At 53.2% G+C, this 20,509-nt stretch overlaps 11 protein-coding genes across 11 annotated transcripts; 5 read left to right on the top strand and 6 right to left on the bottom strand.

Moving 5' to 3' along the window:
- Positions 1–86: 86 nt before the first annotated feature.
- Positions 87–1,891, bottom strand: BKA58DRAFT_170482 (chaperonin 10-like protein). Its single transcript, XM_046165155.1, has 4 exons — positions 1,571–1,891; positions 1,149–1,519; positions 689–1,100; positions 87–640 (listed from the first exon to the last, which is right to left on the bottom strand). Exons 1-4 carry the CDS (start codon positions 1,655–1,657, stop codon positions 320–322), a joined length of 1,191 nt encoding a protein of 396 aa, XP_046024910.1. The 5' UTR covers positions 1,658–1,891; the 3' UTR covers positions 87–319.
- Positions 1,892–2,165: 274 nt separating this feature from the next.
- On the top strand, positions 2,166–3,171 carry BKA58DRAFT_457348 (uncharacterized protein; the record flags this gene model as incomplete). Its single annotated transcript, XM_046174630.1, has 2 exons — positions 2,166–2,294; positions 2,348–3,171. The coding sequence occupies 2 exons, from the start codon at positions 2,166–2,168 to the stop codon at positions 3,005–3,007; spliced, it is 789 nt and encodes a 262-aa protein (XP_046024909.1). The 3' UTR covers positions 3,008–3,171.
- Positions 3,148–4,525, bottom strand: BKA58DRAFT_170459 (NADP-dependent oxidoreductase domain-containing protein). Its single transcript, XM_046165154.1, has 3 exons — positions 3,989–4,525; positions 3,552–3,938; positions 3,148–3,497 (listed from the first exon to the last, which is right to left on the bottom strand). Exons 1-3 carry the CDS (start codon positions 4,407–4,409, stop codon positions 3,289–3,291), a joined length of 1,017 nt encoding a protein of 338 aa, XP_046024908.1. The 5' UTR covers positions 4,410–4,525; the 3' UTR covers positions 3,148–3,288.
- Positions 4,526–5,340, top strand: BKA58DRAFT_170458 (uncharacterized protein). The gene has a single exon (XM_046165153.1). It carries the CDS (start codon positions 4,642–4,644, stop codon positions 5,242–5,244), a length of 603 nt encoding a protein of 200 aa, XP_046024907.1. The 5' UTR covers positions 4,526–4,641; the 3' UTR covers positions 5,245–5,340.
- Positions 5,341–6,535, top strand: BKA58DRAFT_170457 (inositol oxygenase 1). The gene has a single exon (XM_046165152.1). It carries the CDS (start codon positions 5,437–5,439, stop codon positions 6,415–6,417), a length of 981 nt encoding a protein of 326 aa, XP_046024906.1. The 5' UTR covers positions 5,341–5,436; the 3' UTR covers positions 6,418–6,535.
- A 2,563-nt stretch (positions 6,536–9,098) lies between these two features.
- BKA58DRAFT_170363 (uncharacterized protein) lies at positions 9,099–10,371 on the bottom strand. The gene is made up of 2 exons (XM_046165151.1): positions 9,943–10,371; positions 9,099–9,889 (listed from the first exon to the last, which is right to left on the bottom strand). Exons 1-2 carry the CDS (start codon positions 10,024–10,026, stop codon positions 9,239–9,241), a joined length of 735 nt encoding a protein of 244 aa, XP_046024905.1. The 5' UTR covers positions 10,027–10,371; the 3' UTR covers positions 9,099–9,238.
- A 529-nt stretch (positions 10,372–10,900) lies between these two features.
- On the bottom strand, positions 10,901–13,153 carry BKA58DRAFT_401630 (anthranilate synthase-like protein component I; the record flags this gene model as incomplete). Its single annotated transcript, XM_046171681.1, has 10 exons — positions 10,901–11,040; positions 11,109–11,169; positions 11,229–11,288; positions 11,338–11,483; positions 11,531–11,624; positions 11,747–11,836; positions 11,898–12,691; positions 12,739–12,899; positions 12,937–13,085; positions 13,142–13,153. 10 exons carry the CDS (start codon positions 13,151–13,153, stop codon positions 10,901–10,903), a joined length of 1,707 nt encoding a protein of 568 aa, XP_046024904.1.
- Positions 13,154–13,369: 216 nt separating this feature from the next.
- BKA58DRAFT_384323 (uncharacterized protein) lies at positions 13,370–15,144 on the top strand. The gene has a single exon (XM_046170256.1). It carries the CDS (start codon positions 13,501–13,503, stop codon positions 14,713–14,715), a length of 1,215 nt encoding a protein of 404 aa, XP_046024903.1. The 5' UTR covers positions 13,370–13,500; the 3' UTR covers positions 14,716–15,144.
- On the bottom strand, positions 15,145–16,502 carry BKA58DRAFT_338345 (HIRA-interacting protein 5). Its single transcript, XM_046168288.1, has 2 exons — positions 16,093–16,502; positions 15,145–16,044 (listed from the first exon to the last, which is right to left on the bottom strand). The coding sequence occupies exons 1-2, from the start codon at positions 16,333–16,335 to the stop codon at positions 15,349–15,351; spliced, it is 939 nt and encodes a 312-aa protein (XP_046024902.1). The 5' UTR covers positions 16,336–16,502; the 3' UTR covers positions 15,145–15,348.
- Positions 16,503–17,083: 581 nt separating this feature from the next.
- BKA58DRAFT_170239 (uncharacterized protein) lies at positions 17,084–18,496 on the top strand. Its single transcript, XM_046165150.1, has 3 exons — positions 17,084–17,404; positions 17,490–17,675; positions 17,730–18,496. The coding sequence occupies exons 1-3, from the start codon at positions 17,326–17,328 to the stop codon at positions 18,392–18,394; spliced, it is 930 nt and encodes a 309-aa protein (XP_046024901.1). The 5' UTR covers positions 17,084–17,325; the 3' UTR covers positions 18,395–18,496.
- Positions 18,497–18,598: 102 nt separating this feature from the next.
- Positions 18,599–20,389, bottom strand: BKA58DRAFT_457326 (uncharacterized protein; the record flags this gene model as incomplete). The annotated part of the gene is made up of 6 exons (XM_046174629.1): positions 19,870–20,389; positions 19,623–19,808; positions 19,376–19,571; positions 19,211–19,328; positions 19,065–19,163; positions 18,599–19,016 (listed from the first exon to the last, which is right to left on the bottom strand). The coding sequence occupies exons 1-6, from the start codon at positions 20,014–20,016 to the stop codon at positions 18,599–18,601; spliced, it is 1,164 nt and encodes a 387-aa protein (XP_046024900.1). The 5' UTR covers positions 20,017–20,389.
- Between the last annotated feature and the right edge of the window lie 120 nt (positions 20,390–20,509).

The following is a 20,509-nucleotide window of genomic DNA, read 5'->3' as shown; positions in this document are numbered from 1 at the left end:
ATTCTGGGGTATGATGCGAACATTTCGCGTTGTGGAGATGGATGGCGATGATGGGGAAGGTTCGGGTCGTAGTGCGTGGGTGAGGGAAAGAGAGGGTTAGCGACAATTCACGTGCTCGAGACAGGCACCTGGGGATACCGCCGTGCTTCCCCGCATACGTCACTTGTTTACCAACATCACAACGAGTGCGGAGATGGAAAGTTGGTATCGGAATTCTGTTGTCCGTTGAAGATCACGTCGAGCAAGATCAAGATCGCAACTGCATCGCTCTATTGCTACATCGTTCTACACCTACGAACGCCAACTTTTACTGATTAGTTTAGAGATTCGACTTCTCTTCCTCACCAGTCTCAAGTACAACCTTGATAACCAGTTTGCCGCTATCGTCTTTCGTCTTTCCGGCCATCTCGAATGCCTCAACTGCTGACTCCAAGCCTTTGTAGGTATGTGTTACCAACTTGGCAAAGGCAGGGTAGTCATCGCCCGTCTTTGATACGACTTCGATGCCAGTGGGGTACGTGTTCGCATATCTGAATACACCAAGGATGTCGACCTCGCGAAGTGCAGCTGCGGAGATTGGTAGGGTTTGAATGGGCGTGCCCATGCCGATGAGCAGAACCTTGCCGCCGGGTCGTGTTGCCTGGAGCTGTTAGTGTTCAGTCGACTCAACTACGCCGGGCAGACTTACATATATCGATGCTTGGACACATGATGGTACACCAGTGCACTCGAATACGGCATCTACCTCACCAATCTCGCCACCACTCTTCTTGGACAGCTTTGCGACCTCGGCAGCTACCTCCTTCGCGATATCCAGTTGCTCTTCTATTGTGCTTCCACGCTTCATAGGCACTGTGTAGCTGTGGTGCGCAAACTTATTGTCGACGGCGAATTGCACTCGCCCAGCGTCGATATCTGCTATCACCACTGTACCGGCACCTGATATCTTCGCCATAGCTGCTACAAGTAGGCCTACAGCTCCAGCTCCGAACACCAACACGGTTGAACCCGGTGCTAGTTGTGCGCGTTTCGATGCTTGAATGGCGACGCTCAAGGGCTCGAGGAGTGCTCCTAGGTCTAGCGACATGTCCTCTGGTAGCCTGCTCATCATTAACATCTCCAGCAACCAGATGGGTTTGGGTACTCACTTATGACACCAAGCAGCGGGGTGGTTAATCCGATCTTGTAGCGTGCCCTGAGCATGCGGAAACGCCTTTGCACTACTCCGGAACTTCATGCCTTTGCAGATGTTATACCGCCCCTCTTTACACCTCTCACAGTTCTCGCACGGCTGTCCGACTTCCAGCGCGACCTTATCTCCGACTTTGAAACCCGACACCTCTGAACCTACGTCTACAACTACACCAGCCGACTCGTGGCCCAGTGACATGGGTTCTCGCACGATGATGTCGCCATTGCGGTAGTGCCTGTAGTAGTGGAGATCTGAACCACAGAGACCGGTGCTGCGGACGCTGATTTGAAGCTCTGTTGGGGAAGGCGGGAAGAGGGTGCGGTTTTCCTGGCTTCGTGTTAGTGTCTGTAACTCTTGGGGGGTTCTATGCTGGCATACGATTCTTAAGTCTTTTGCTCCGTGGAGTACTGAGGCGCGGATATTCCTCGCGCCCTGAGCAACGTCTGGCTTGCTCTCAGAAGACATATTGTCGTGATTTGTAGTGTACCTGTAAGGATGAACGTACGAGTGAAGCTCAAGACGCGTGATATAGTAACGTTCAGCTCGACGACAATGCAAGGGTGAAGCTGTGAAGTGAGGGAGAAGGCCGCTGGAGCATCAGGTCATCTCGCAAAGCATCGGAAGCTATCACGCGCCAGACACTCGGCGCGCTTTGCCTCATAGTACAGCAGGAGATGGAGACAAATTCCACCTTCGGCGTTTGAAATGGCGGGACATCAGATGCCGACGCTTCTTTTGGGGTGGTGGGGTTGGCTTTCCGAGGCAGTTCCGAGCTGCCCCAACTTCGTGCTGCAGGAAAAGCCGTCGACTTCTGCCGCAGGCTTTCAAGTTTCTTGGTCGACTTCTGCTTGATTTCTGAAGTTCGTTTCTCGACTATACTGCCCTCTTCAGGCCAGCAAATAATCTTTCGCCTGTTATCTTAGCTTCAACTCTTCCCCAAAGCATTCCGAACCACACCTACCAACACATCAACATGGCATCTGTACAGCAGCTCTTCTCACTCGAGGGTCAGACTGCCCTCGTAACAGGCGGAACGCGAGGCATCGGCCAGTCAATGGCTCTTGCCCTCGCAGAAGCAGGAGCAGACATCCTCCTCGTCCAAGTAAGTCCCTCCCCTCTCCCACATCCCCTCAACCAACTAACAACCTCCTCCAGCGCGACACCAGCAACCAAACCACGAAACAAAAGATCGAATCCCTCGGCCGCAAAGCCACAATCTACACCGCCGACCTCTCCTCCAAGCCCTCCATTTCCGCCCTCATCCCCACCATCCTCGGCGACGGCCACAGAATCCACATCCTGTTAAACTGCGGCGGCATCCAAAAGCGGCATCCCGCGCACCAATTCCCCGACGAAGACTGGGACGCCGTCCTCCAAGTAAATCTCACCTCCGTCTTCCAACTCTGCCGCGACGTAGGCGCACACATGCTATCTCAACCCGCGGACCTCCCCCTCAGCCGCCGCGGAAGCATCATAAACGTTGCTTCCCTATTGACTTTCCAAGGCGGTATCACGGTGCCAGCGTATGCGGCGAGTAAAGGGGGTGTGGGACAGCTGACCAAGGCGCTGTCGAATGAGTGGGCGAGTAAGGGGGTTAGTGTGAATGCGATTGCGCCCGGGTATATCGCGACGGATATGAATGAGGCGTTGATTAAGGATGAGAAGAGGGCGGAGAGTATCCTGAGTAGGATTCCGGCGGGGAGGTGGGGGAGCCCGGAGGATTTCAAGGGCGCGGTGGTTTTCTTGGGTAGCGCGGCGAGTGCGTATGTTAGTGGAGAGGTGCTTACTGTTGATGGGGGGTGGATGGGTAGGTAGATGGATGGAGAAGTCGGAGTACGCGAGTGGGTGGACAGTTTTTAATGGCACGTTTTCTGAACAACTTGCATGAACAAGCAACATAGTCCTGAATCAAAGGATTTATTGACTTGACTTCGCATCTCATCACACGAAGCCTCTTAAGGCATTAGAACTCCAACTATCGCTCTCAAGCAAAAAGTATGAAGAAGGTATCTTCAGCGAGTTCCAATGTCTTGTTGGGTATAGATTTTATGTCCCTATCCTACATGCACAACCTACAACTTGCTTGCTCCAAGCAGTCAAGGTCCGCTGAGATCCATGCCCTCAGGCTTATCCGGGAAGCCAGCGTTGACACCGAACGGCGGGTATACATAGCGGGTGATGCCCTTCTCCTTGTGAATCTTCTCCAGCTTCTGCATGTCCTCGTCATCGAGGGAGATGAGCTTCTTGTTCTCGTCGATGCGGGATGGGGTTACGGATTTTGCGAGGACGGAGGAGTTGCGGGCGACTTGAGGTGAGTTAGTAAAGTGATTCTAGAGGGTGCTGAGTGGGTGGAACTTACGGTGGTAGCTCAGCAGTACAACGGCAGGACCGACGCTGTGCTTCTTTGCGACCTCGTTGACACCCTCGTCCTTGAAGAGTGGTGAGCCTGTGCTTCCGAGCGGACTGTAGGCTGTGATGTGGATGCCCTTCTCTTTGCAGAAATCGACGACTTCTTGTTGTGGGCACAGTGGGTGGTTCTCGATCTGGTTGACGGCAGGAACAATGGTAGCGTGTGCCAGTAGCTTCTCCATGTACTTGACGGAGTAGTTGGCGACACCAATGGCCTTGACCTTGTCAGGGTGTGATTGGATCAGCTTCTCGAGGTTCTTCCATGTGTCTTGGTGGGTGATGGAGGTGTCAATGTCTCGCGAGCCGTCCTCGTGCTTAGGGAAGAGAGGGTGGTTTCCTGCGCATTCGTCAGTGTTATTTCGTCTTGTAGAGGCTCGTTGAACTTACCCTTGGGGTTCATGGGCACAGGCCAGTGCATGAGGTAGAGATCCACGTAAGGTGTCTTGAGCATGTCCAAGCTCTTCTGCAGACCCTCCTCAGCGCGAGTGTGGAATGTGCACCAGAGCTTGCTGGTAATGAACAAGTCCTCTCTCTTCACGATTCCGCGCGAGATGACATCCTGAAGCGCCTCACCGACCTCATCCTCATTTTGGTAGCAGAAAGCGCAGTCAATGTGCCTGTAACCGCTTTCAATGGCATGGACAACAGCCTTCTTGACCTCACCAGGCGCAGACTGCCACGTTCCCAAGCCCAGGGCGGGGATGGTCGCGCCAGTGTTGAGAGGAATAGCAGTATTCATTTCGGGCTGTGGGTTAAGGATACTCTTGGGTGTACTCTTAAGCATAAACTTGGAGAGGGCGGGATTCATCGCGGCTCCGGCTTTACTTAGGTATTAGTACCTAGGTAGTAGCAGTGGGGTGTTGCTGGCCTGGCCAGGGGCAGGCTTGCTCGCAATGCTTGGAAGCTTCCATATTGTGGCTGAATTGCACGCTTCTGGAATGGCTCAGGACATACGTCAACCGTGATTGACTCTATAATTCATTCCGACGACCGATGCTGCCCCGCCATGCGCTCCCCGCCGGCATAGCTTCGGTCCGGGGATGCTTCTGATACGCGCTCGGCGCGCTTCAGCCTCACACGAAATTTTCGCAGGAGATGATGCCCAGGAAAGCCGACGTGTTCGTGGGGTTTGTCGGGGAAGGTGGCACCGAGCGTCACGTGCTTGGAGGGGCACGAGTTGGAGCCAGTTGGAGCGTCATAGTGCAGCACGTTTTCTGGGCTACTGCAGTCTTCCGAGTGTTCACGACGAGGTGAAAATCCATCGGCTGTTGGGGCGGCGAGAATTTCCGTTCCGAGGCACGAGCGGCGAGAATTGCACCCTTCAACCCCATAGAGACGCGTGCGATGCATGCCCACCGAACCACGGCAGATCTAACGCAGCTAACCAACCACTACGGGCGGAATGCCAAACTGGACCCTTAGCCGCGTTTCCAGAACCCCAGATCTCGCTCCGATTGCTCAACGGCAGATTCCCAAAACGGGGAGAATTGCCTCATGGTGCAGACTTATCTTTGTTCGAGCCTACGACGGCCCTACGTAGTGCGGAGAGACCTCCACGAGTGGATCTCAAAGATGGAGACGATGAGAAATCTGACTCCAGGAATTCAGGCTGGGCTTACTTCGGAAGTGATGATGTTTGCTAGTTCTGGCAATACCATGCTGCGTCGTATCGAGGTACGGAAAGGATAAGTACTCCTCTCATCTTGTCACATATCGACACATCAATCATACAATCTCCAATCTTCATCTTCAAACATCATACCATAGCCCAGCGCTTTGTTGTACTTTGCATACTTCTAAGATACCCCTCTTCCTTATCCATCACATTTCCCACCATGGCACCAGGCGCCATCTTCGAGACGCCCAACGTGGCTGAGAACTTCAACGACCACCGCGATGGTCTTGCCCTCGAGGCCACCTCCGACGCCATTGACGACGTCAACGTCCTCAAGGCCGCCATGAAAGTCAAGAACTGCACCGCAACACAAAAAGAAAAGGACATCTACGAGAAGTCTGAGTTCGACGCCGAGAAGGACAAGACGCAGTTCCGGCAATACGAAGAAGCATGCGACCGCGTCAAGAACTTCTACCGCGAGCAACACGAGAAGCAAACCGTAGCCTACAACCTCAAAGCACGCAACGCCTTCCACAGCAAGACGCGCGCCGAGATGACCATCTGGGAAGCCATGGAGAAGCTCAACACACTGATCGACGAATCCGACCCAGACACCTCACTCTCGCAAATCGAGCACCTCCTCCAATCCGCCGAAGCCATCCGCCGCGACGGAAAGCCACGCTGGTTCCAACTCGTGGGCCTAATCCACGACCTAGGCAAGCTACTCTTCTTCTTCGACGCGCAGGGCCAATGGGACGTAGTCGGCGACACGTTCCCCGTCGGCTGTGCCTACTCCCCCAAGATCATCTACCCCGACACTTTCAAGAACAACCCAGACTACAAGGACGATATCTACAGTACCGAGCACGGCATCTACACGCCTGGCTGCGGAATGGATAATGTCATGTTGAGCTGGGGCCACGACGAGTACCTCTACCATATCATGAAGGAGCAGAGCAGTATCCCTGATGAGGGCCTCGCGATGATCAGGTATCACTCTTTCTACCCGTGGCACACTGGTGGCGCGTACAAGTGGATGATGAATGGCAAGGATGAACGCATGCTAGATGCGGTTAAGGCCTTCAACCCGTATGATCTCTACAGCAAGAGCGATGAGGTGCCTAAGGTGGAGGACCTCAAGGAGTACTACTTGGATATCATCGATGAGTTCATTGGCAAGGACAAGAAGTTGAAGTGGTAGACTGGGGGTTGGTCTGCAGGGTTAACGAGTTTCCTTTGTTCTATGGCGTTTGGGCATATAGATAACGCGGAGTGCCGAACAGGCCCGCGATGCAATTCACTTTTCTTGATCTCATCGATTCGCCATCCTCACATGCGACATTTGAACGAAATGTCACCCACTATGTTGCTTGGTGCACTACCATAGAGACTACATCCTTTGCATTGTTGGCATTAAGGTCCATCGTATACCCATCACCACTGATCCTACTCAATACTTCCTCACCGATGGGAACCTCGAACATAGCCAGGCTTCAACCAAGCCTCTTCCCAAAAATGGGTTCTCACACTCCTTCCCACAATTCCGGCAGAGATTGCCATGTATTGGACAAATATCGACGATAATGTGCTTACATGGCCCACCCTTCTCGTTACCGTTTGCAACATCCTTCTTGACAACTTGACTCACATATTCCTTCTTTACCTTCTCGAGAATCGGGTTTCCCAGTCACTCCATTGTTCAACACTCAGGCTTTTCAGAAACGACAAGGGCCAACTAAGAACAAGATGCGGCTGGACCCCGGGAAGCTTAGGATCAAGCTTTCGCCACGTCGCGTCTTTGTCGTCTAGTGAGTACTGGTATATGACTGTTGGCGGAAACGAAAGAGAAGCACTTTCGGGAGTGCGGAGATCGAGTTGCGGATTACTTGTAGAAGTCGCTTCCAGCTCCTCTATCATGGTGGGTGTGATTCGACGCATAGTTCGTGAATTATTCGTGGAACAGTGTCTGAAACTATCACTACTAGCCGCTGGTCCGACGGTGAGCTTTACAAGCTTCTTCTCGACATAGTTTATGCTGCCAATTGTGTCGTAATCGGGCTTTGTAATGATACTGTCCTTGAATGTAGCCACAGGTACATCTTGTAGCGTCTCTGTCTTTGCATAGTTCTTCTGGGTTTCGAATGGCATGACTGTGGATATCTAGTAGTGAATTTTCGTGCGGTCCACGGAATACGAGCCCCAAGATGATAGCAGAAGTAGTAGGAGTTGTCTATCATTAAAGGGTATTTATTGATGCTTTATATCAAATGATTGAGTGTTTGTACGCTTGAGCAATCCCCTTCTTTCATGCTTTGATCTAGGTAACCAGATGTATCGAGAACGTCCGCGCTGTCAACTGCAGCTTGACATAACCTTATGATCTTTGCTCAAGACCGCCTTCATGTACGAGATGAGTATATTCAACGACGATCTGCTAAAAGCCACTGCTAAAATAGCATATGTTAGCATTCGCGCCACGAGATATTTCGCCTTCTACACGTTTGTCAAGACAAGAAATGCTGGGCAGTACGACAGCGCACGCGTCACTCATTACATCCGATAGGAGTCTTTAATCTCTATGGATAATAGTCGGTACTTGGACGGGTTTGCAGAAGGTCGTTAGGGAGGAGAATAGCCATCCGTGGGTTGGACGCAGATGGTGTATTCAACGTCCAGCGGTACCGCTAGCGCCTGTAAGACCATAAAGTACGTGGTACGGCATGCGAGTCTTCAACACTTGAAGCACGACGACAGACAAGAAGCATACTGTACATGTCTGATCCCGGGGTTGGAGGTTGTTGAGCGCATTGCTCACAAGGCAGGAACGAGGCATCCCAGTAACAACGAGGCTGGGACGACCTTAGCTGTTCAGCACATCAAGAACACCATACGTAGAGACTAGCAACAGCAAAACGATTACTTGCTGAAAGATGCAACAACCCTACCACATGTCCACGCGAAATAACGCGTACCATCGCACCCATGCCCACCGGAAGCCCGCGGCTCCTCCCACCGCCCATGCCCAGCCACCCACGCACCATCATCCCAACCGCCATCCCATCACCATCGTCATCGTCATCTTCCGCGGACCTCAACCCAGTCCCCGTACCCGTACCCACCCACGCACATACACCCGTCTCTTACTGCTTACAACAACCGAGCAGAAGCTGCAAACACATGGTCCTTGCCCTTCTTCGTGCCTTACCCGTCCCCACAACACTCCTGATCACCCCAATCTGATACACACGATCTGCACCCACCCGGTACATACGCGTCAGCACTTCCAGAAAAAGAAGTAGCTACTGGTAAGCATGACAGACGCACAAACCCTCATATATGGGGCCGCGGAGCAGTGAGATGGGGTAACAGCAGAAACGGTCGCCCCCACAGGGCTGAGGCTGATGCTGACGATTTGCTGGGGCGCAAAAGGATAAAAGTGGAGGGCAAGGCTGGAGGTTAAGTTGACTTCATGTCTTGAGTTGCGCACTTTAGGATGCTTATTTACATGCGATAGTCATTGCGTGACTTGCGTTGGTTGCTGCTGTGACGGTGTGCCGCGTATGCTTGGCATGAGATGTGTAGCTGAACGCGATGTGGGTTTGGCCAACGTGGTCATGGCGAGTGCTTCACGACAGGAGATTTTCTGGGTATACAGTTATTCCAAAGGCGACGACACGAGAGGAGAAAGAGGAAGAAGATCAGTGAGTGTCAACACAGTCATGATGGAAAGAGGAATGTCGTGAGAGATTATCATTGAATTACTATCTACAGGAGCCAATGCTAATGGCCCATCCATTTCCCATGTCGGGGTATCAATCGCAGTCATAAAAGACTTCCCAGGCACAATGAATCCGTCATTATCATTATGCCTTCGCGTGAGTGTTCGTTAGGAAAGAAGAGAAAGCTGCGCCATGCATCCACGTATCCAGAGCCCACCTCGCATTACCGACCCGAAACTACCAGTCATTATACACATTACACCATCGAGCGAGGACCTTGGTTCAGACGTGAAGGTGAGACGCTTAGAGGAGGAGCCATGCGGCAATACCAGCACCAGCAAGGATGGGCATGCCAGTGACCTTGGGGGCAGCGCCACCGGCGACGGAGGAGGCAGCGGAGCCAGCAGCCTCGGTGGCAGAGGAAGCAGCAGAGCCAGCGGCGTCGGTAGCGGAGGAAGCAGCAGAGCCAGCGGCATCGGTAGCGGAGGAAGCAGCAGATCCAACGGACTCGGTGATGGAAGCAAGGTCAGAGGCAATGCTGGAGCTGGCGGAAGCGAGAGCAGAGCTAGCGGAGGCGATAGCAGAGCTGACCTCAGAGGCGAGGGAAGAGGTGATGCTCTCAGCGCCAGAGACGGCGCTGGAGGCGGCGCTGGAAGCACCGCTGACGGCGGAGGAGACAGCTGAGCCATCGGACTGGACAGCGGTGGCACTAGCAACGGCTGAGGTCAAGATGGGAAGAGCAGCGGGGGTGCCAGAGCCGGTGGCAGCAACGCCAGCGCAGCGAGCGTAAGCCCACTGGACAGCGGAAGCAGACTGGTCGGCGTCGCAGGCCTGGCGGGTGCAGTCACGGATACCGTAAGCCCAGTTGGACTGGGTGCAGAAGCAGCTGATGTCGGAGCTCTCGCACTGGAACTCGGTCTGGGCAATGGTGGCCATGTTGTTGATGCACAGATTCTAAGCGGCTGTTAGCATTGGCCAAGATAATCAATGGCAGCAGGGACACTTACGGCGCAGTCACCGCTGGGCATGGGCATGTCCTGGGCAAGGGCAGCACCGGCGAAGGTGGCAGCGAGAACGGCGTAAGACTTCATCTTGACTGTGGGTGGGGGATCGACTTGGTGAAGAGGATATTGAAGTAGGATACTAGGTATCGAAGTGAGGGCGAGTCAAGGTGAGTGGAGAGGTGCTGAGGTTGAGGATGCTGGATGAGGAATTGGGAGAGGGGGCAGCAGGAGTGGGTTTATATCGTAGGCAACACAAACAGTCGGGGCTGGGCCGTGGCTGGTTAGTGAAGTTGCGCGCAAACAGGAGGCTGCAACGGGCTGGTGACGGGTTGGCGCGTCAGTAGCGGGACTAGCGGCGAGCAGGGAGCAGCAGCCAAGCCCAGGCACAAAGACTCCACGATCGCCGCCAGAGCAAGGAAACGCGGAATGCACGACCGGTCCCCTGCGCACTCATTGGCCAATGCACCAGGCGCTCCTACCTTATGATGTAGCCACGCCAACCACACCCCAGGGCCGATATCCGAACCTGCATGTACAACTCACATGTCGAACCAGCTTTCTCGTCGCGACTCGCTCTGACCGTGGTATCCGCTCCGTCACCTTCGTCATGCCTTCCAGCTCCACAGTCACGCTTTCACACAGCATCCTGCCCGAGCTCGACCGGCGCTGCGTACAATCTGCCTTCGCGCTGGTGTGACGGGCTACCAAATTAATCAAATCTTGTGTGCATTGAAGCACTACCAGTCGTCGTGACGTCGAGATAGCGGCTGCCGCTTGATGCTTACCCGCCCTTTCATTTCCGTTTCACAAATCTACCAAGAACCCACGAATCTCGCTTCCCCACGAGTGCAGGGGGGCTGGGTGAGATCCAGGCCCATAGATCGCTCTTCACCGGGCCAACAGCTGCCAATCACCCACCCACCCTACGGCAAATTCCTCTTGTGGCGCAGGGCGCAGTCTATCAAGCCGCAAGAGAAATGCGTGTCTCTGCATCGCCCTCCAGCTTCGGCGCCGTCCCGTCTCTGTCCCCCTCGCCCGCCGCCTCCTGCTGCTCGGCCAGATGCTTCTCTTCAGCTGATGTGATGCAGTGTGTGTTCGCGCCTACCAAACAGCGGTCAGCTCTGTGCGTTTGACTCGGGCAAGACGACAAAAGGAATAATTAAGCTTACCCAACTTATTGATCGTCTCCATCCACTCATCGTAGGGGTCCGAGTCGAAAACTATGCCGCCCTGTAGCCAATCATTAGTCTCGTGTCTCCGAGCTAAAGCAGGGAATTCGTTAAACTTACCCCTGCTTGAAGATACGCGATGCCATCTTTGACAAGCATGGTTCTTAGCGCAATGCATGTCTGCAAAAATCAGCCTCCTGTCAACCTGGAACAAGGCAAGACTACTCACGTCCATGGCACCTTCAATCTCCTTGTCGCCATCAATACTGCCGTAGCCAAAGTATCCTACCGCGCCAGCATATACACCGCGTTTTTCCCGCTCAAGCTCAGCAATGAGCTCCATAGCACGCACCTTGGGCGCACCGCTCACCGTGCCTGTACCCGGTTAGCTACATTTCCAACTTTTTGAACACGCTACCTACCAGCTGGGAAGATGGAGCGGAACGCGTCGAATCGCGTCTTGCCAGGTCGCAGCACCCCCGACACCTCCGAGACCAGGTGCTGCACGTGGGAAAACTGGTTTTGATGGCAGTTAGCATAGCTCTTGGATTTGATATCATAGCGCTCGCTTGATATCGTCGCACGGTAGCTCATCGCATGATCCACGGTAATCACGGCTCGGACGGAACGCTTCTCACCTTTTGGACAACCATTAGCTTGTCAACTCGCGTCGAAAGTGGGTCGCACACGCGATTGACGTCATTGCGAGCCAAGTCGACCAACATAACCTGGACAGCACAATGTAAGCTTCCAACGTCGCTGCATGCACTTTGATGTCAGGCAACCCACATGTTCGGCCCTGTCCTTGAGGGAGTTGGACAATTCGTCTGCGAGTGCAGCATCTTCTTGCAGTGTCTTGCCCCGCTTCACTGTGCCGGCAATGGGGTGCGTGATGATGCGACCCTGCTCCTCTTTTACCAGCAGCTCGGGACTTGCCCCCACTATCTGAAAATCGTCACAATCGACGAAGAAGAGGTACGGTGAGGGGTTGACGTTTCGGAGGTTCCGGTAGACGTTGAAAGGGTGCAAAGATGTCGGTCTTGCAAACCGTTGCGAAGGTACTGCCTGGATGATGTCGCCAACACCAATGTGCTTCTTCAATGTCTTGACGTGGTTCTCGTACCCCTCCCGGCCGATGTTCGACGTGTACTGATGGCCTAGCTGTATAGGCCCTTGTTCCGGCAGCGGAATGTCCTTGTCCTTGAGTATCGTCATGTATCGCCTTAGTGTACTCTTCGCTTCCTCGTATGCCTGTTCTAGGTCGTCCATGCTGTCTGGTACCTTGACGTATGTTATGACCTTTACCACCTGCGCGAAATGGTCCAGAGCCACCAGGGTATCGAAGAGCATGAAGAAGCTCTCTGGTACACCCAGCACATCCTTCATGTCATCCCGCCGTGTCTTGGGCTCGAAGTATTTGACGCAGTCATAGCCAACATATCCCACTGCGCCGCCGGTCATAGGAGGTAGTTGTATCGAGGGTACGGTCGCGACGCGGCTCTTCGCGAGCTCCTTCTCAAGGAGGGGTAGTGGATCGGTTTCTTCGCCATGGCCCGGGCCGGTCTTGATGACTTTGCGAGGGTCTGAAGCTTGTCAGCTGTGTATGCCGGAAGTTTGTTCAAGTACCGACCTGCGCCAATGAAGCTATACCGTCCTATGGTCTCGGTTGTCGCAGCACTCTCGAATAGGAAGGATAGTCTTGACGTGGATCTGACCCCCACGATTAGCATGTGCGCAATCGATCCAACCCCGCCCTCTTCTGACAGTCGTTTCTTGGACGCGACACAACCCCTCCAGTCAATTTGCGCATGAAATGAGTCACACTCACTTTGCGGATATCTTTAGGTATATGCTTGACGGGGTCAAGAACTCGGCGGGTATCGACGAGAAGACGGGCACGAGGTTTGGTGGGTTGGGCGACTTGACCGCTGCAGCCAATACCTCTCGAATGGTGTCAAGCGATGGCTGAACGCCTAGCTAAGTGGTCATGCGCTCAGTTCTGTAGCCAGCCGTATGTAGAGTCATGGACATACCTGTGACGCCATCTTTGTAGGAAACGAAGGATACGCTTGTAATACGTCCTGTAATCGGAGAAGAGGCAGGATGTGTAAAATACAGACGTCGCAATGTATATTGAAGCCAGAATTGATGATTCACGGACCAATCGGAGGGGACACAAAATGTTATCGATAGCAGAATCCTTGGCGCACTAGATCTCCGCAGGCCTCGGCGATGCACGCACGTCACAAGCGGTGACCAGCCTTCTCCCGTCTCACGCGCTTACGCACCTGCCCGCTCTCTTCAACACCAGAGCGCATCGCTGCTGAACCTGCGAGCCTCCCCTGAGAGCTCTTGAGTTGTGCGCATATCGTTTTGGGAGCCAAAGAGGAGGATGTGGCCTTCGCGCGGCCACGAAAGCGCAATGGACATTCCTCGCACCCTAGACCGACCGTGGACCCCTCCGGAGATCGAAGACAAAGCAGACTACTTCAACATCTACGGCACCTCTCCTCCACGATATCCTATCGCGACCGAGCAGCGCTGGCTCAAAGAGGCTCATCGGGTGCCTGACCAGCCTTCTTGGGTCACAGATAGCTTTGGGTTGAACACACCCGCGACGGGACCGCGACCGAAACCCAACACAAGACTCACCGAACCAGCGCCATACACGCCTACGCGGCCATATTATGACGATGTATCGCATCCGCGCACCCAAGGCGAACCGCGCTATCCCTACACGCCCGATAGCTCGCGCATACTGCGTCGAAACAATACCGAACTCCCCTCCTCACCGACACCATGGGACGACGACTCGGAGACATCCTCGTCGCCTGTGCAGAATGCGCTCTCATCCTGCATTGCGCACTTCGAGAATCTCATCCAGACACACCAGCCCGACGAAGAGCAAATGGAGTATATAGTCGGACAATTCGAAGCCATGACCGCGCACCTCTCTTCACCCAGCGGGGCCGAACCCGAAGCGACACACGACGACAAGCCCTCCTCCAACTCTAGTCAGGAACTCGCCATCATCACACAAGCAGAGGGTGAGCAACACCAACTTGAAGCCAAAATGTTGCACCACGAAGCTTATGTTTCGCAAGTAGGCAACTACATCGCTGGTGTGCAAAAGTACATTTACGACCTCAAGACGCGCATGGATGAATTCAAAACACTGAACCGAATTCAACTCGACATCATCAACGACTTGCGCAAGCAGATGCGAAGCGTACGCCAGAGTATGCGCGAGGAACTGGATAAAAGCTACCATCATGACGATCTTGCGAAGTCTGTCTGGTCGGATTTCGGCGCAAAGAGCGAGACGCTACAGGAAGATGATGGGATTCACGACAACAACGACACATCGAAAGAGTTTGGGATGCTAGACAGCTGTATGACGCTCGTCGAGGAAGAAGATCTTTCACGAGAGATTCAAGAAGAATACTCCAAACTGCTACGCGATACCGTGGACACACTGGTTGCGGAGGAACCGTCATCGCCCAAGCGAAAGGTTATTACCATCATCCGATCGCCTCCCCGACGCAGCTTTTGGGGCTCCATGGGCGAAGCGCTGGATGCTGTCTCCAACCTGCTCTTGGAAGAATGATTGATGTGCCATGTGAACGACGACGACTTTGCCTACGACTGGCACTACATTTGACGATTATAATGACGATCTAGGAATCACGCACTTGGACATTACATTGAGATTTACGATGATTTACGGCCGATGTCAGAGCACATGAATGATGGAGGATGAAACGGGGGGTTTGCATAGGAAGAGGAGGTGGTTGCATTTGGATACGGACGGCTGTGAAATGACTTTACGCCATGTTTTGAGCATATGAGCGGCGTTGTCTTTCTATTGGTTTCTTCCTTTGACGCAACAGCATTGGTACGTTCTGGATACCCATTTATCGCTGATGATTGGCATTGCATTATTGTTGTTATTTCTTTTGTTGTTTGTTTTGTAGTATACTTGTTTACTTGCTCAACGCTACTCTTATATACATATACTGAATATTATCATGTGATATCATGACCCTTCTTGTAGACTTGATGGTGGCATGACACATCTGCTTGCGATCGTCTGACATATAGATATATGCTGTCCAGAACCATACGACATATCACAATCATTTTAACCACCAATTCCAGCCGCATAACGAATGCATTGGTATCTCTATTCGCACATGCAACTCAAACCCAGCCCTCCACTCCAACAACCTTCTTTTCTAACCTACTCAACATAATCCAAGCTTCCCTTCCCCACCGTCCCCTTCGTCGCATCCGGCCCCTTCGTTTGCCTAAGTTTCTCCTCAAACTTAGCAAACTCCTGCAACGCAATCTCCTCCTCTTGATCCAGCACCTGCTGCACGCCCTTAACCTCCTCAATATAATGCATCAACATGCTCTCAATCCCGTTCTTGAGCGTCACAGTACTAGAGTCGCAGGTCCGGCACGCACCCCTCAGCTTCAACATGACCTGCCCGTCGTTGAAGCCGCGGAACTCAATGTCGCCGCCGTCTTCTTGGATAGCGGGGCGGACGCGGGTATCTAGCAACTCTTTGATCATGCCGATGACTTCGTCGTCGTTTTCGTCGTAGGCGAGGGAATCGGCTTCTTGGCCGCCTTGGCCTTGCTCACCTGCTTTGGCGGCGATGGTGTTGACGATGGGTTGGCCGGACGTCATGTATTCGTTGATGAGGGCGAAGACTTCGGGCTTCACATGCGACCAGGGTGTGGAGGTGTCCTTCGTTACGGTGATGTAGTCGGCGCCGAAGAAGACGCTGGTTACGCCGTCGATGTTGAGGAGTTGCGCGGCGAGTGGGGAGGGGTGTGGTGGCGCGAGTGTGGAGCGTGGGTTTAGGTATTCGAGGAAGGGGGAGGAGATTGTTTCAGGGAGGACGCGCTGGTTGGGGTTGAACTTTAGGGCCTGGGGTTGTTAGTATGGGGTGGGGTTGGGGTTGGAGGGAGTGCGTACATCGGCGTTTGGTGTGGGCTCGGTTTGGATGAACATGGTTCGTCGCGCGACTGTCGCTGATGGAGCTGCTACTCTTTGGCTCCATGGCTGTGCGGTTGGTCTATGTTGCAGTCTCGAGGCTGTGATGGGCGATGATTGCTGGTGCAGACATCTCGTGGCAATGCGCGGTGTTGCGGAGCGTAGAGACGGCGTCGCTCGGGATAGGCTGCGCATGGCAGAACGTGGGATTGCGCTTGAGGCCATCTTTTGTATAGTTATGAATCGTGTGTTTGGTATGTAGGATGGTGTGATCGCAATGGCGAGGTGTATAGGTTCCGTAAATGAAAGTTCGGGAACTCGGGCCAAACGAAATATGACGTTTGTCGGATTATTCAGCCACACGCTGACTGGTTCCCGTTGGTTCCCGCTGGTCCATAGCTTCCATCTTTCTTTGTGCGTCTTGCAATTCGTACGACCGTTACAATACAACTTGGACTCAGCTAAAACACAAATTCAGCCTCGATGTTGGACTAGAACCGCATGGCAAGTTCTTTGCTGATGTTACTGAGACAGATGCGGGGCTGTGTCGCATACAACACCGCCAATACTCATCGTCTTGGAATGCTTCGTCCTTTACGTTCTCCTGGCAAGATGATTTACACGCTCTGGCAGCTAGATCCTTTCTTTCGAGAGTCTCACACGTCTGCTGTCATCTTATACAGTACTGGCCACGATCGAAGTCGACAACAGTGGATTTATTCTTACGTTGAGTAGTCGTATACGTTTTTGGATCACCTTTATATCTTACATGCATACAATTGACTACTTACTCATTTCATTCTCGTTAGAAATCTCAAAAGCTCTACACCAACAATTCGCTAACCTACTGAAATCGTTATCTCGCCCCCGGCCCCCTCCACCACCGCTCCTCTCACTGCACTGGGAAGTCTCTCCACCAATGTATTGCACGGCTGCATCCCGACCTAGTCAGAACACAGCTTTAATCGCCGCACAGCATCGCCTCATTCTTGGCACCAGTTGGCATAGCTGCGGAACAAGATTAAACGTTCCCAGTTTGGAGTCTGGACATGGGGTTGGGGGCCAAATCTAAGCGCCATGCCGATTTCTATCGTTACGCCCTGCATAGGGCTGTTGCACCGGACGCCTTAGTTTGTCTGCCTTGCTGGCTTAACTACCTGGGTTTTAGTTTTGGGTTTCGTCTCTCTCGTCGTCGTCTCATTTCTTCACGTCGCGATGTGGGTGTCTCTTTTACAGCGGGCCGTTCTGTTTACTTTGGTGGTGGGTGTTCGGTCCGATTGCTACTCGCGCGATGGTGTGTATTATCCCTTTCACCAACATTATGGAGGGATTATTCCTGCCTTTTCCTCGTTCGCGTTGCTAATATGCGCGTCTGACAGGAAATACGTACCAATCGCGATTCTTCGACAATGAACAATTAATCTCCTGCGGCAATGGCACGAACAACTGTTGTTTGCAAGGCGACAAGTGTGGCAGCAACTTGCTATGCACACAAGGAGGAGGCATTGGCCGGCAATACTGCGCCGTGAAAGACTGGTCGTCGGGTTGTAGTGACTTGTATCCCGGTACGTTCATACCATTCGGAACCGTATACCAACCGATACTAATCAAGCATGTAGAAGTCGCAGACCTGGGAATGGGACTCGTAGACTGCGGAGAGAACGTTGTCTGCTACGGTTCCGACAGCTGTTGCACAGACGGAACAACAGAATTGCGCTACGTCAACCCGCTCACCGGCGAAGTAAAAGACGCACAAAGCAAAGATGCAGACGCTACAAAGACGCCGACATGGTGGAAAGTCGACAGTGTGGGTGTACTAGCCAGTATGCGTACAGCCAGCGCCTCACCAACCGTCGGAACATCCGCTGCGACACCCTCGTCATCCAGCGCAGAGCCCACGTCCTCGGACGCCAGTGCCGCGGCCTCTACACCCACCACCTCACCTCTCCCCTCATCAACCTCGACCTCGAACGACTCCAACAACAAATCGTCTGGTAGCGGCATTTCTGCAGGCGTAGGAGCAGGCATCGGCATCGGCGCAACGGTCGCTGTAGCCATCATCGCACTGCTCGCATGGCTTTTCTTCCGCGAGCGCAAGAAGAGAAGGGCACTACAGGGCAAGGGCGTAGCACAGGAGCCAGCCATGCAACAATCCCACGCGAATTGGAAGGGCCCAAATACGGAGTACTACGCGCACGAAGCACCATCAGATGGGCGCACGGAGCTGGAACATGAAGGGGCGAGATACGAGATGGATGGGAGGGCGAGGCCGGAGTTGCCTTGATGTCGGGAAGCATTGGTCGATGTCATCCTCTTTCCCTCGACGCTCACCGCCGATAAATATTTCTAAAACCACCATTTCTTCCACATACGACCATAGGATCTTGAGAATTAGTTTTCCCTCGCGATCCGTCAAAACTCACAGTGCTGGGCGCTACTGGCATGCCACGAACACAGGACTTTGGCATGAAACAATTGGACACGCTTTTCACTTGATCTCTACCTCACTGGTAACTGTTATTTTCGTGCAATCGCTGGGCGATATTCCACCTGTCCGAGTGCTGGCAATGCAGGCCTGACGCTCGAAGCGCTCGTCTCCATGGTTGTGCAGGATCCTCTCGATGGTCTCCACAGAAGTTCCGTCTAATCTGGGACACAACCTTTCTTCACTACTGACGCGGATCGTTGTCGAATACAGATTGGGTTTCTTCCCAAACTTGGGCCGGGATCCCACCGTGTACACTTGCAGCTCTTTGTCTTCGGTCGATTGTCCGTTTTCGCCTCGTGGAGGATTTTTGCGTGATGCGTTCGACGAGAGGTACGAGCTGTATTTGCCAATCACAACACGCCAGAACGGCCGCAGGGCAGGGAAACATCCAGCAATCATGAGAACATTGTTCTCGGTTCTGCTTGAGTGAGTCAAGGTCCCTTGTGATCAATAACACTACACTCACAGATACCAGATCGTTATCTCTGACCAAGAGTGTGTCATGTCCGCGACATTGGAGATGCTGCCCATTGCTACGATCTTCATGATGGTTGCGAATGTGCCACTGCCAACGTCAGTAATTGCACCAACAGTGCGGCGAGGTGACCTTACAGGATGCTACCACCCATCAGTATTACAAGATTTCGCTTGTCCTTTCGAGGAATGTTCAAAGTCCTTATGATGAAGTACGGCATTATGGCGCAAAAGACGTCCATCATCGCGTTATACACTGAGGCTTCAGCACCTGGCAGAGACATTGGCATTCTTCCAACATACCTGAGACCGACTTTCCGACAACATCCAGCATTGCGGGGCTCAAGCATGTGCCCTCAATCTGCGGTCTCCAGGACTTCTGTACGGGCGAACAAAAGAAAATCATGACAGAGCATGAGAGTGTGGAGCCGATCAGTAGGACGACCAGAGGGGCGTACGCGATACACTTGTGCGATAGACGCGCCGTGTGTCCTCGGATCTAGGCTGGTAAGCTGAGAGTTACGTCCATTGCATAGTCCTGTGTACTTACTCTCATTAGTGCGATGATGATGGAGGCTTTCGTGAAGAAGGCGCTGACGATGGAGAAGCAAGGCGCCAACAGCACGTACATAGTAGCCACAGCCTGATCTTCTGGATCGCTGATGTCCCATACATGTTGTCCAAGGCCGTGCGCAGTGCCGGCTGTTACGAGCGATGTACACACTACAGCGAAGATCTGATGTTCGAGTAAGTCAATGGCAATCGAATGTAGGACCGAGGTCTAAAGTCGAACTCACCAGGCCAGCAATCATACACCAGTCGTCCCAGCCCAGAGTCGTCGTCACGACTCGTGCGCGTGTATATGATCGCGCTGAGACGAAGATGGCTGAGAATGAGACCAGCGTCCACCCAACAACATTGAGGACTTTTCGATAATCATTCATGTCAGCGGAAAGGAGCAGCGACAAACCTCGAAAATATCACAATGTCACTCACAAGACACTTCACAGGGCAGAGCATCGTTCACATACTGCTCCTGTACATACTGGGTCCCAAGTATCAGGGTCATTCGAGCGTGCTATTGCTCGTTCAGGTATGCCAAGCTTGTGCCGTATGACTTCTGGCGCGTCGCACTTTCCTACTTGCCGAAAGTCCTGCAGAAGCGTCTCATGAGCGTTCATGATTTGATGGCTCAAGCTGTGCCGCAATCCTACACGACGCTACCTGAGTACGCTCGTATTGACCCAGGAGCCCCACGCACTGTCATTGGCTGTGACAAGGGACGGGCCGTGGTCCGCCCCACTCAAATTCAGGGAGCGGGACGTATCGAAGCCTCGCATGAGATGAGGCACCGAAAGCTCAAAACATGCCCCGTCATCGCCTTGTATCGCATCTTCGGATAAACAGCGTCTTCCCTCATGCCTCGAATTTCTGGAT

Source organism: Alternaria rosae (genome assembly GCF_020736505.1).
Source record: "Alternaria rosae strain MPI-PUGE-AT-0040 chromosome Unknown BKA58scaffold_5, whole genome shotgun sequence".
NCBI classification, from domain to species: Eukaryota; Fungi; Ascomycota; class Dothideomycetes; order Pleosporales; family Pleosporaceae; genus Alternaria; species Alternaria rosae.
The sequence above is the reverse complement of the archived record's forward strand: the minus strand, read 5'-3'. Positions and strand labels throughout refer to the sequence as shown.

Bases quoted from the DNA above. Each gene is read 5' to 3' on its own strand.
- BKA58DRAFT_170458 (XM_046165153.1), top strand. From the start codon at position 4,642: ATGCTTCTGATACGCGCTCGGCGCGCTTCAGCCTCACACGAAATTTTC.
- BKA58DRAFT_170457 (XM_046165152.1), top strand. From the start codon at position 5,437: ATGGCACCAGGCGCCATCTTCGAGACGCCCAACGTGGCTGAGAACTTC.
- BKA58DRAFT_338345 (XM_046168288.1), bottom strand. From the start codon at position 16,335: ATGGCCTCAAGCGCAATCCCACGTTCTGCCATGCGCAGCCTATCCCGA. The intron at 16,045-16,092 runs GTACGCACTCCC...TAACAACCCCAG, and splicing joins AGCCCACACCAAACGCCGAT to GCCCTAAAGTTCAACCCCAA.
- BKA58DRAFT_384323 (XM_046170256.1), top strand. From the start codon at position 13,501: ATGTGGCCTTCGCGCGGCCACGAAAGCGCAATGGACATTCCTCGCACC.
- BKA58DRAFT_170363 (XM_046165151.1), bottom strand. From the start codon at position 10,026: ATGAAGTCTTACGCCGTTCTCGCTGCCACCTTCGCCGGTGCTGCCCTT. The intron at 9,890-9,942 runs GTAAGTGTCCCT...ACAGCCGCTTAG, and splicing joins TGCCCAGCGGTGACTGCGCC to AATCTGTGCATCAACAACAT.
- BKA58DRAFT_170459 (XM_046165154.1), bottom strand. From the start codon at position 4,409: ATGAATCCCGCCCTCTCCAAGTTTATGCTTAAGAGTACACCCAAGAGT. The intron at 3,939-3,988 runs GTAAGTTCAACG...ACGAATGCGCAG, and splicing joins TGTGCCCATGAACCCCAAGG to GAAACCACCCTCTCTTCCCT. The intron at 3,498-3,551 runs GTAAGTTCCACC...ACTCACCTCAAG, and splicing joins TGTACTGCTGAGCTACCACC to TCGCCCGCAACTCCTCCGTC.
- BKA58DRAFT_170482 (XM_046165155.1), bottom strand. From the start codon at position 1,657: ATGTCTTCTGAGAGCAAGCCAGACGTTGCTCAGGGCGCGAGGAATATC. The intron at 1,520-1,570 runs GTATGCCAGCAT...ACACGAAGCCAG, and splicing joins GAGCAAAAGACTTAAGAATC to GAAAACCGCACCCTCTTCCC. The intron at 1,101-1,148 runs GTGAGTACCCAA...AATGATGAGCAG, and splicing joins CCCGCTGCTTGGTGTCATAA to GCTACCAGAGGACATGTCGC.
- BKA58DRAFT_170239 (XM_046165150.1), top strand. From the start codon at position 17,326: ATGTGGGTGTCTCTTTTACAGCGGGCCGTTCTGTTTACTTTGGTGGTG. The intron at 17,405-17,489 runs GTGTGTATTATC...CGCGTCTGACAG, and splicing joins CGATTGCTACTCGCGCGATG to GAAATACGTACCAATCGCGA. The intron at 17,676-17,729 runs GTACGTTCATAC...TCAAGCATGTAG, and splicing joins TTGTAGTGACTTGTATCCCG to AAGTCGCAGACCTGGGAATG.